Here is an 11,271-nt window from a genome sequence, read left to right as displayed (position 1 = left end):
GAAAACAGTGCTGTGGTAAAGTAAGAGTCAATAATCTTAATGTTGTAGTTAACCATATGACACCACAACCAGACAAAAATGTAAATCTGACTTGTGTAGCAAAACAGGTACACTGCACATATTAAAAGGAGTAGTCTAAGTTTGGAAAGCACACCTGCAATTTTTTTTTTTGCAATAAACAGTGTCATACAGATTGTGTCCAAGAGCACACACAAATAAAACACACTTTCCACTACATAAGGAAGTTAAGAATTTTAATTCCAGTATCCTTTTAAGCATACCATGGTTAAAGGACTTCCAACAATGCCACCAGATAAAAGTACTTTTTATTCCAGTTTCTTCCTTATACTCTATGCTGGTATACACTTTCTTGATAGTACCTTCCTTGATTAATGTTTGGAATGTAATATGTTTCCAATTTTAATCAGGGCATGCCACTACCTTACTCAAAAATGTGGCTTCTAATATGCTTCATCTGCTCCAACCAACTGCATCCACATACATTCATGCTCCACCAGCATTCATTCGGTGTAGTCTAACCCTGTACCTACCATTTCTAGAAATGACAACTTTATTTTACTTTTTTAAAAAATTCATTTGTGTTTTGTGTAAACAGAGTTTTGTTAGCAACCATCTTTAATGTAGACATTGACCAGTTTCTATGAACAGCCCCTCATTGAAATAAGTTCCTTCTCAAAGAGAAACAGGTACCAGAAGACAGAAACATGCTGTACTGTTCTACCTAGGGTTCATGGCATTAGTACCAAAGACTTCAGAGTAAGGCAAGTAATCATAGGAGAGTAAAGGGTGTGGAAATAATAGAATGTTCACATGCTTTAAGAGATGGAGAAAGCTCCATCTTTGTATATGAACCAAAATACAGTTTATAATAAAGCCATGGCTCTCTACTATCTATGGAGTATGCATTCCCTGAAGGCAAAAAATTAATTTGCAGTTTTACTGCTTGACCTTGACCTTGCTGAGAAGAATATAAAGAACATAGGATAGTTAAAAGTGCTAGTCATTAAAAAAAAACAAAAGGATGGAAGAAAAAAAGCACTGTACTGTACAAAATGACATGACAAAATAAGGCAGTGAAGGACTGAGGAGTTATTTAGTTCATGGCTTTCAGTGCACTATACAAGCGTGTACAAGGATCCCTCAAATGGTATAGCCTATCAGCGGAAGAAGGCAAGTTTTTCTTTTAACCACTCCTCTGTTAAGTCTTCTGTATTCCGAATTTCAAACACCTGCAAAAGAGTAGAAAACAAAAGTTGTGTAACTCAAGTCACAAGAGCTTCCCATATTTTTTTAAATAAATTCAGTCCATTTGTCATATTAAGTAATTGCAGAAAAATGGTAGAGAACTGATAACACCTGTGTAGTGTTTAGTAAACTACTGACCAGATAGTTGGATCAGTCTTGTTTGCGCATTTCTACCTGTGCCAGAGCTCCAGTGTCCATAACAGAATAACAAAATGGCAAAAATTATTAAGAAAAAAAAACTTTCTAGGCAGTTAGGAGTGTGGCGGACAGAAAATAAGCCATAATACTGCAATGAAGGGGGGAGAGAGAGGAGGCATAACATGTTTACTAACAAAAATCACTGTAATGGGTATGGATGGAGACATGCAGGATGGGCCTCCTTCCATCAACAACAAATGATTTAGAATATAAATATGGAACGACTGTGAGGAATAAACATTGGTTAAAACAGTAAAACAGAAAGTAATACAGCCAATTCATAACCTGAATTCTCATGTCTACCCTGCTGACCATTTGAAGTCTCCTTGATAAAACTAGCATTGTTCCTAATAGGTCCCAAGTTTTAAAGCACAGCAACTCTCCGAAATGGCAGGGATTTGTGTGAAACACACCTCCCAATACCGTTCATGTTAAGATTAAATATAAATGCGAGACAGAACCCTATCTAGGTAAATGAAGTACCAGGTAATGTATGCATGGCTTAAGAAAGCAAGCTGTCCACCAATCCCTCGCCGATGTCTTATGTACACAGGAATAACATTACAATAAGGTGCTGTAACATGCAACAACCACCAAAGCAGCAGGTGAATTTAAATGAGTAACTCTAATCAGGGAAATGTCAATGCAACCAGACAAATGAGAAAAGGAGTAATTGCAAACTAAACAGCAAATGTTCATTTTTGGTAACAAGACAAACTATTAAACACAACTATCAGTTTTCAAAACTACCAATTTTACTTATAATGTTGCAAAAGAATGTATTTTCAGATTAGAGACTGAAATTTCATCTTTTTTACCAAAATGGCCATAACCATAACCGAATGAATCCTAGGCTCTATTCTCAAAATTCTGTTGTGTGACAGCAAAACTTTAGTTAGCTTGAAAGCCATTTCGATAAAGTTCAATTTGACACATTTTTCATATTAAAGAGGGATATTAGGAAGCAAACACTTGAGAATCTTTCTGAATTATTTTCGTCTGTTGTCCAAACATCACGGTGCAATATACATTCCCCTTTTGTTAGGACAGTGTGGGAAGAATATTGGCAGATTTATGGTCTGAGTCATGTTTTTCTGCTTCACTCTGTTACAGAAGGATTTGCTCCCATGGACACGCACTTTAAGCAGCACTAAGCAAGGATGATGCACAGAACCTGTGATTTAGAAATTCACCTGGATGAAAGAATGATACAATGAGCAGTTTTCTTCAATAAACTAGTTTTAGATCTACAATTGCAGCTGGTTTGAATGAAGATGAAGTCAGCTTTTGCTGGACCCTTGAGCTGTGGATGTAGCAGAAAGCTGCCTCCAAGTTTGCATAGGCTTTCAAAGTGACTAATAAGAAGTTGGCTCCCTGGTCAAAATTAGAAACTGCAGGCAAATGAACCCTGACTGAAGACTAATGAAGGTTAGAAAAAAAAAATGTGAAAGATTCTCTACAATAATGGGAAGAGAATTGAAAGGCTCTATATACAGGACCACTGCCCAAATGGGGAAGTCCATTTACTTTTATATGTCTTCCATTTGAGGAGTCGCTAAACAAAGGTATGCATTTGGACCATCCTCTTTGGGATGAAGGGTCCCTAATCATCAAAGGAAATTGAGAAACCATGCAATTAAATAAGGAGTGTTTGGGTGAGGCTTCCCAAGGAGAAGATATGAAAGCAGGAAAATTAAACTGGTCAGTTCCAAAAAGGGGGTATTAGAATGACTTGGGCTTTGTGCGTTTTAACCCTCTCCAGAAGACAGAGGTGGACGTTTAAAGCATCAAGGAGACAAGAGGCACCACTTCTGGACAACTGCATCTCTTGGGTCACCTCGAAGCAGGAATAAGGAAAAATTGCTACAACTGACATTTAGTCAAGGATGCATACAGGTTACAGAAATCTTCCCACAATACTGGAAGAAAGATATGGCTACTGCCAAGTTGCGAGAGCACTCATGAGGCATCAGCAAATAAAAGCTGAGCCTGTCTACTACAGAACTCAACTGTCCAGGAATACAGCTGGCAAAGAGTGTGTGACTTGTTGTAAAGGCCCCCTCCCAAACTCCATTCCCCTTCACTTTCTGACAAAGTGTACCACTGCTAAGTAGTCAGTGTGGATGGCAGATGCACCTTGGAGGGATGGAGAGTCTTAAAACACATGCAAGGTGAGAGATGGACTTGTCCTCATTTCTATAACTTAAGGCCTCCACCTGTGATGATATCCTTAGGATCAAATGTACTCAAAAATGCCTTCCTGCTTTAGAACAGAGGCACCTGTAGTAACAACTTACCTGTAACAAGCTGAGCTTGTGTCCAACACTGGATATGATCCTTACACTTCCTAAAGTTTCTGACTGACTCCATGGATCACTAAGCTGACCCCACTGAACTCTCAATGTCCACTATAAATACTCTCACACAAATGGCAGTGGGTGCCATGTAAATCAAAGATGCCATGGAGGTTAGAGTCCTGGGACAAAGGTGGAGACATGATGGAACAGAGTCTTTGGAGAAAGAGAAGTCACCTGCTGAAGAGGAGAAATTAAGAAAGGCTCAGTACGTTTGTGGACGTGTCTTACATCTCTTCAATGTGACGGACTGCAAGGGCAGCAGATGGGACTTTGTCGTACATAAAGTAAGCCCCAAATCCAGGAGCTGGCAGGGCAAAGCTAATCACAGTGGTGTAATCCAAGGCACAATCCAATATACAGTCACTAAGAAGTTACAGAGACCGGCTGAACACCAGAAACACTTTATTCAGGTGTAACAGCAAGTACTGCCAGTTCACAGCCTTTATCAAGATAAAAGACAGCATAGAAGGCACACAATATATACACCCAACCTCCATTAACATCTCATGCAAGTCAATTAACTGATGGATGTTTTCTTCTTGCATACTTTTCATGGATGATGTAAAAAAAACTTTTAAAATGACAATTTTTTTAGATGGGGTGTAAGATTTCTGCAGGACTAATTAGTTTAATTGTTCAACCAGTCTCTGTAACTTCTTAGTGACTGCATATTGGATTGTGCCTTGGGTTACATCACTGTGATTAGCTTTGCCCTGCCGGGCTCCTGGATTTGGGGCTTACTATTTAGTTCTTGTGCTTTTGACTTGGTTTCTGACTTTGTTGTACATGATGTTCCCAAGGACTGAAATCAGACAGAAAAGTGAGAGAGGATCATAATGGAAATCACAGACAGAAAAGTGAGAGAGGATCATAATGGAACTCATAAATAAAGACATTGGCGACCTACAGACACTGGATCCTACCCAATTTGGCTTTGTCAAGGGCAGATCCTGCCTCTTGAACTTGGTCGACTTTTTCAAAACAGTCACTAAGGCCATTGATGAGGGTAAGGCAGTTCACACAGCCTACCTTGACCTAGCAAAAGCGTTCGACACAATACCCCACTCGGGCATCATAGAAAAGCTCACCAGCTTAGATGTAAACCCATATGTCACAAGATGGGTTGCAAACTGGCTCAAGGACAGAACACACAGGGTTAGAGTTGCTGGTGCCATGTCAGACTCTAAGCCGGTCACGAGCGGTGTCCCACAGGGCTCAGTCCTGGGCCCCCTCTTGTTTGGCATTTTTCTGAAGTGCAGGCAAACATAGGGGGATTGTGGCTGACAAAATTTGCAGATGACTGCAAACTGGGCACCATAATTGACACTCCATCAGACACAGACATCCTCCAGAGAGGTCTCATAGAAATGGATAACTGGTGCCAGAGCCGTGGCCTTACGCTAAATGCCAAAAAATGTATAGTCATACCCTTTGGGAAAAGCAAGGTAACCCCTAATTACCACATAGGTGGTAATCCATTAAACATGGAAGAAGTTATCAGGGACCTGGGGACCCAAGTTGACAGTAACCTCTCTTTTGACACTCACATTGCCAAAGTGGTTAGGAAGACCTTTCTACATTGCCCACCTGATCATGAAGGGATTCACATCCAGATCAGGAGAGGTCATTGTACCCCTGTACTCTTCACTTATCAGACCAATGATTGAGTACAACGCCCCATTCGGAATGTACCTTACCCGACACCTGCAGCAGTTGGAAAGACCCCAAAAGTTCCTCACCAAAAGGATAAAGGCTCAAACATATGTCATACGATGCCCGACTGAAGAAACTCCAGCTCTATTCAGTCGCATACCGTCTGCTCAGAGGTGATCTGTGCCTGACATACAAGGCCATGTCCAACCCGGAATTAATGGACATGCTCCACCTCAAAAAATCCAAATCCACCAGAGCCACGAGAGCAAGAGACTTAAACCTCAACACGGATATAAATAGGATGTGCTGGAGGGACAGATTCATCACCCAGAGACTCCCTACACTATGGAACAGAATCCCAGTCCGTGTGAGGCAGAGCCCCTCACTGACTCTGTTCAAGAGAAATCTTGACGAGTGGATGGGAGATCGTAGGTTTACCCTGGGAGTCATCTCTGTATCACTGCTGGACAGAGGCACTGCAAACTAATGGGTATAGTATTCTCATCCTATGGGGTGGTGAAAGCCACACACACTCTGGCTAGGCTTATAAATGCCCTAGGGCAGATAGCCTAGTATGAACCTATGAACCTATAATCCCTGGAGGTAAGAAAGTACAGTTGTGTACACTTACCATAAATGTAGATGTTCAAGTGTATTCACTGTTGCAGTCATTACATTTGGGTAATCCTGTTGGCAGGTTGTCCTCAGTTGGCCTGAATTCCAAAGTCCTGGGTCCTGTGTCGGCTACTGTTGCCCCTTTCCTGATGTCAGGTCGTCAGGGGTATAAAGGATGCGGCCGACGCCATTTTCTTTCATTTTTTTTGCCCCATATGTCAGGTGCCCCCTAAAAGGGTAGCCAAAATTTATATATATATATATATATATATATATATATATATATATATATATATATATATATATATATATATATATGCACCAATATAAACTTTACCTTCTTCTACAAGCAAATACTCCACACACAGGTTGTATAACTCAAAGAAGGAAAGATAGGTTCCATCAGAAGAAAGGGGGATAGCGGGTGGGTAACTTGGACTGCAACAGCGAATACACTCCAATATCTACATTTATGGTAAATGTGCACAACTGTACTATGTTCTTCGTGTTTCACTGTTGCAGTCATTACATTTGGGTAGAGTCCCAAAGCTATGGTTGGGAGGCTGGAGCTAAACAGCGTTAGGAGCAGCTATGAGGCCCTGCAGAACTGCAGTGGCAAAGCCTGCCCTGGATTTGGAGAAGAGAGGTAAATGATAATGCTTTCCAAAGGTATGAACAGAGCTCCAAGCAGCAGCTTCTAGAATGTCTTTGGTTGGGACCCCTCTGAGAAAAGCTGAAGTAGAGGCAGCCCTGGTGGAATGCAATCTGATCCCTTTGGGCACAGGTTTACCATGGTGCAAATAGCATAAACAAATGCAGTGGCTTATCCACTTAGATATAGTCTGCTTTGATATAGCCTTCCCTTCTGACCCTGCAGCAAATGCTACCAGTAGTTGCTCAGATTTTCTTAGAGATTTGGTCCTGTTTAAGTAGAATCTTAGTTATCTGTGTGCATCCAATGAATGCAGAATCCGCTCCTCCTTGTTCTGCGGATTTGGGTAAAATGTTAGCAGGTGAATGGTCTGGTTAAGAGCCACACTGGATACCACCTTAGGCATAAAAGAAGGATTGGTCCTGAGGGACACGCTGGCCGGGTAAAATATAATAAAAGGCTTCACTGCCATGAGAGCCTGTAGTTCTGAAACCCTTCTTGCTGAAGTGACTGCCAAAAGAAAAGCTGTTTTCCAAGATAAAAATGTTATATCCGCAGTAGCTGCTGGTTCAAAAGGAGGCAGGGCAAGTTTTTCCAGCACAAAACTGAGGTCCCATGCAGGAGTTGGTGCTCTTCTGGGAGGCCTTAAATTTTTGGCCTCTCTAAGATACTGTTTAAGCAGAGGATGAGAAGAGAGGGGATGCTCTGTGTTGTAATGAGCCGAGATGGCAGAGGCATGGATTTTTATTGAAGAAAAAGATAGGCCCTTGTCAAGCATCTCAGTCAAATATTGTAAAATCTGAAGAATATCGGGCTTTGCTGTGTCTATTCCTTGTGCTTGCAAAATCTCTTCCGTTTATCAGCATAAGATTTTCTAGTACTAGGCCTTCTGGCTTCCAAAATGACATCCATCACAGATTTACTGAGAGGTGTTTGAATAATTAGATGATTAGCCATGCTGCAAGATTCAGAGTTTGGGGATGAGTGTGCAGAATTTGATAGTTCTGCTGAGACAGTAGATGAGGTGTTTGAGGCAAGTACCATGGAGGAAGGTGAGACATATTCCTTAGAAGTGGGTACCAGTGCTGGCAAGGCCAGTCCGGAGCAATTAGGATCATTTCTGTTTTTTCCTGTCTGACTTTTAGTAAAACCTTGGACAGTAGAGGCAGAGGTGGAAAGGCATAGACTGATAGGTGTTTCCATTTTTCCAGCTGAAGGATAGAGCATCCACTTTCCATGCTTTTTTGTGACGAGTTCTTGTGCAGAATTTGTCCAACTGATAATTTTGGGGAGAGGCAAATAGATCTATGTCTGGGCTCCCCCATTTCTGTGTTAACATGCTGAAGATTTGTGGATCCAGTTTCCATTCGTTAGGGTCTATAAGATTTCTGCTTAGGTCATCTGCCAGAGCATTTTGCTTTCCTGGCAGGAATTGTGCTTGAATAATGTATTTGTTAAGTCAAGGCTGTGTTCCACAAAGCCATGACTAGTCTGCAAAGGGGGTAGGAATGTGTACCCCCCCTGCTTGTTTATGTACAACATAACCGTGGTGTTGCCCGTCTTTATCAGTAGTTGTCCTGGATGAAGTAAGTCCTTGAAAGCTGTCAGGGCATTCTGAACAGTTAGCATCCCTTTCTTGTTGATATGCAGATGCATTTGGTTTGGGCTCCATTTGCCCTCAATGCATCTCCCTGCCAGGTGGGCTCCAAAAGCATAGTCTGATGCGTCTGTAGTTAGGGTCGGTGTGGCAGGGGGTAGAACGAATGACAGCCCCTTGTTTTGGTGACATGTCTTTGCCCACCAAAGAAACTCCTGTTGTAGGCAGGGAATGAGAGGAAAAAGAAGTTATGTACTCACCATATCGTTCCACCTGAGTAGTTTTACTTCATTTTTCTGCAATCTGTGGGTATCCGGATCCGTATCAGATCCGAGCCGGCAACTTTTTTTCTAGCATCTGCTCCAAGCTCCGAGCTCCTCCCCTTAACCACAATGCCCTGCCATCTTCTATCTTCCCTCAGATTGGGTTTGCTGCAACTAATAATATATATGCAACTCAACATAATAACCAACCTGAAAACAGGATAAGGTCTGGGGGATGGAGGGAGGGAATGTTGCAGAAAAATGAAGTATAACTACTCAGATATAACGTTATGGTGAGTACATAACTTCTTTATCTGAAGTAGTTAACTTCATTTTATTTGCAACCTGTGGGACAGAGTCCCCAGCTACTCCGATCCTGGGAGGCCCTTATGGAAGGATATTCCTGAGCACCGCAGAGCCAAATGATGCTCTACCCCTCAAAATCAGATCCAATTTGTAATGAGAAAGGAAGGTATGTGAATTGGCCCATGCTGCTGCTGCGCAAATATCGTCAAAAGGTACCCTGGACCAAAAAGCAGCAGAAGTCGCCATGGACCTGACAGAGTGAGCCTTAACTATACCAGGAGGGGATAAACCTTTTGCTTTGTAAGCATGTGAAATGCCAAGAGTGATCCATCTGGCTAAAGAAACTTTAGAAATAGCTTTTCCCATAAATGCTTTGGAAAAGGAAACAAACAATTGGTCAGTCTTGCGGAAAGACTTTGTTCTACAAAGATAAAAACAAAGTTGTCTACGAACATCCAACAAATGGAGTTTGTATTCACCTTTATTTTGAACGTTGGGAAAGAAAACGGGCAGATTAACGGACTGGTTTGTCTTTGATTCAGATGCCATTTTAAGTAAGAAGGAAGGGTTAGTACGGAGGGAGATACTATCCTTATGGAAGACCAAATATGGAGGCATGGCAGATGGAGCTTGTAGCTCAGAAACTCTCCTAGCCGAAGTGATGGCGACTAGGAAAGCTGTCTTCCAGGACAAAAATGTTAAGTCCACCGAAGCTGCGGGTTCAAAGGCAGGAGCTACCAGTGCCTGTAAAACAAAAGTAAGGTCCCAAGGAGGTACAGAATCCTTGACTGGGGGCCGTAGCAAAAATGTAAATTTAAGAAAAGCCTTACACAACCTAGAGGAGGCTAAGGCCATGTTGTCTTCACCAACGTGAAAACTGGAAATGGCTGCCAATTGTACTTTCACTGTGGAAGAACTAGCTCCTTGCTGAAAGATACCAGACAGGAAGTCTAACACCGCTGGAAAAGGAGCTGTAAATCTATTTCTCTCTGTGAAGCCCAAATGGAAAAGAGCTTCCATGTACTGCAATACATTTTCCTAGTGGAGTCTAATAGAGGCTACTAGAATAGACTTTACCTGGGATGAAAGACCGGGAGCCCTGGCGATTAAGGGAACTGGAGCAACCAAGCTGTTAGCTTGAGGCTGTCCAGATCGGGTGGACGTGTCCCTGACAGATGGGACATCAGATCCGGGCAGATGAGACCAAAGTAATGGGAACCAAACCTGACGAAGCCAGAATGGGACAATGAGGATCACTATACACCGTAGTCGGCAAGCTTTCTGAAGAAACTTCGGAATGAGAGGTAAAGGTGGATAAGCATACAGAAGCCCGGGGGGGCCAAACATGGACTAGAGTGTCTCTGGGGACTTCCCCTGGTGAGGGAATCAGAGCGAAGAACTCGCTGCACTTCGCGTTGGAAGGAGATGTGAAGAGATCACAGCAAGGCTGACCCCATGCCAGGAAAATCTCCTCCGCTACTGACTGTTTCAGAGACCACTCGTAAGGCATCAGAATGGCCCGGCTTAATCTGTCCGCTAAAATGTTGGAGCACCCCAGGATGTGCATTGCTATCAGACACCGGTGGAAATCGCCCATTCCTACACTCTCATGGCCTGGCGACAGAGAATAGGATCTGGTTCCGCCCTGCTTGTTGATATACCAGACGACTGACATGTTGTCTGACTAAATTGCAATCAATCCGAGAGGGAGGACTGTGTGAAAGGCTTCCAACGCTAAAAGCACTGCCCTTATCTCTAGAACATTAATGTGCAAATTGGTCTCTGTCTGGGATCACGCACCTTGGACTGTCCTTCCCGAACAGTGTCCCCACCCACCTGAGTTGGGAGGTGTCTGTGGTCACTGTGATTTGGACTGAGGGTGACGCAAATGGGCGTCCTTTTGCTATCTCCAGTAAAGTTAACCACCAAAGAACAGCTGTCCTGCAGACGTGACTGATCTTGATTGGAAATTCCATGGGTAGGTCTAGCCAAGACCACTGGACAGCCAGAGTCCATTGAAGAACCCACATGTGAAGGCGTGCATACGGGGAATAAATATGGCGGCCGCCATGGAGTCCAGAGCCCGGAGAACCTCGCTCGCCTTTGAAGATTGGGAGCACGCTATCTGAGCTATGGGGCCCCTGAGATGTAGAATCCTGTCTGGAGTTAAGAATACCTTCATCCACAAAGTGTCTAACCGTGCCCCAATGAAGTCTAGAATTTGTACTGGTTGCAAATGGGATTTGTAAACATTGACTAATTCCCAGTAGGTTTGCTAACCACATGAAATAATCTCGGGACAGACACAAATGATGCTTGTGTACAGCGAAGAGCCAGTCGTCCAGGTAAGGAAACACCTAAATA

The 11,271-nt window shown here is 42.7% G+C and overlaps 1 protein-coding gene across 1 annotated transcript in view; it reads right to left on the bottom strand.

The window, feature by feature from the left end:
• Positions 1 to 237: 237 nt before the first annotated feature.
• Positions 238 to 11,271, bottom strand: part of LOC122788139 (glia maturation factor gamma) — a 515,865-nt gene continuing 504,831 nt past the window's right edge. The window contains exon 8 of the mRNA XM_044055132.1: positions 238 to 1,250. Within this exon, the coding sequence (XP_043911067.1) occupies positions 1,179 to 1,250 (72 nt within the window). The 3' untranslated portion in view covers positions 238 to 1,178. The remainder of the gene's footprint in view (positions 1,251 to 11,271) is intronic.

This window comes from Protopterus annectens, chromosome 1.part0, assembly GCF_019279795.1.
Source record: "Protopterus annectens isolate FY-2018-M chromosome 1.part0, PAN1.0, whole genome shotgun sequence".
Taxonomy (NCBI): domain Eukaryota; kingdom Metazoa; phylum Chordata; order Ceratodontiformes; family Protopteridae; genus Protopterus; species Protopterus annectens.
The sequence above is the reverse complement of the archived record's forward strand: the minus strand, read 5'-3'. Positions and strand labels throughout refer to the sequence as shown.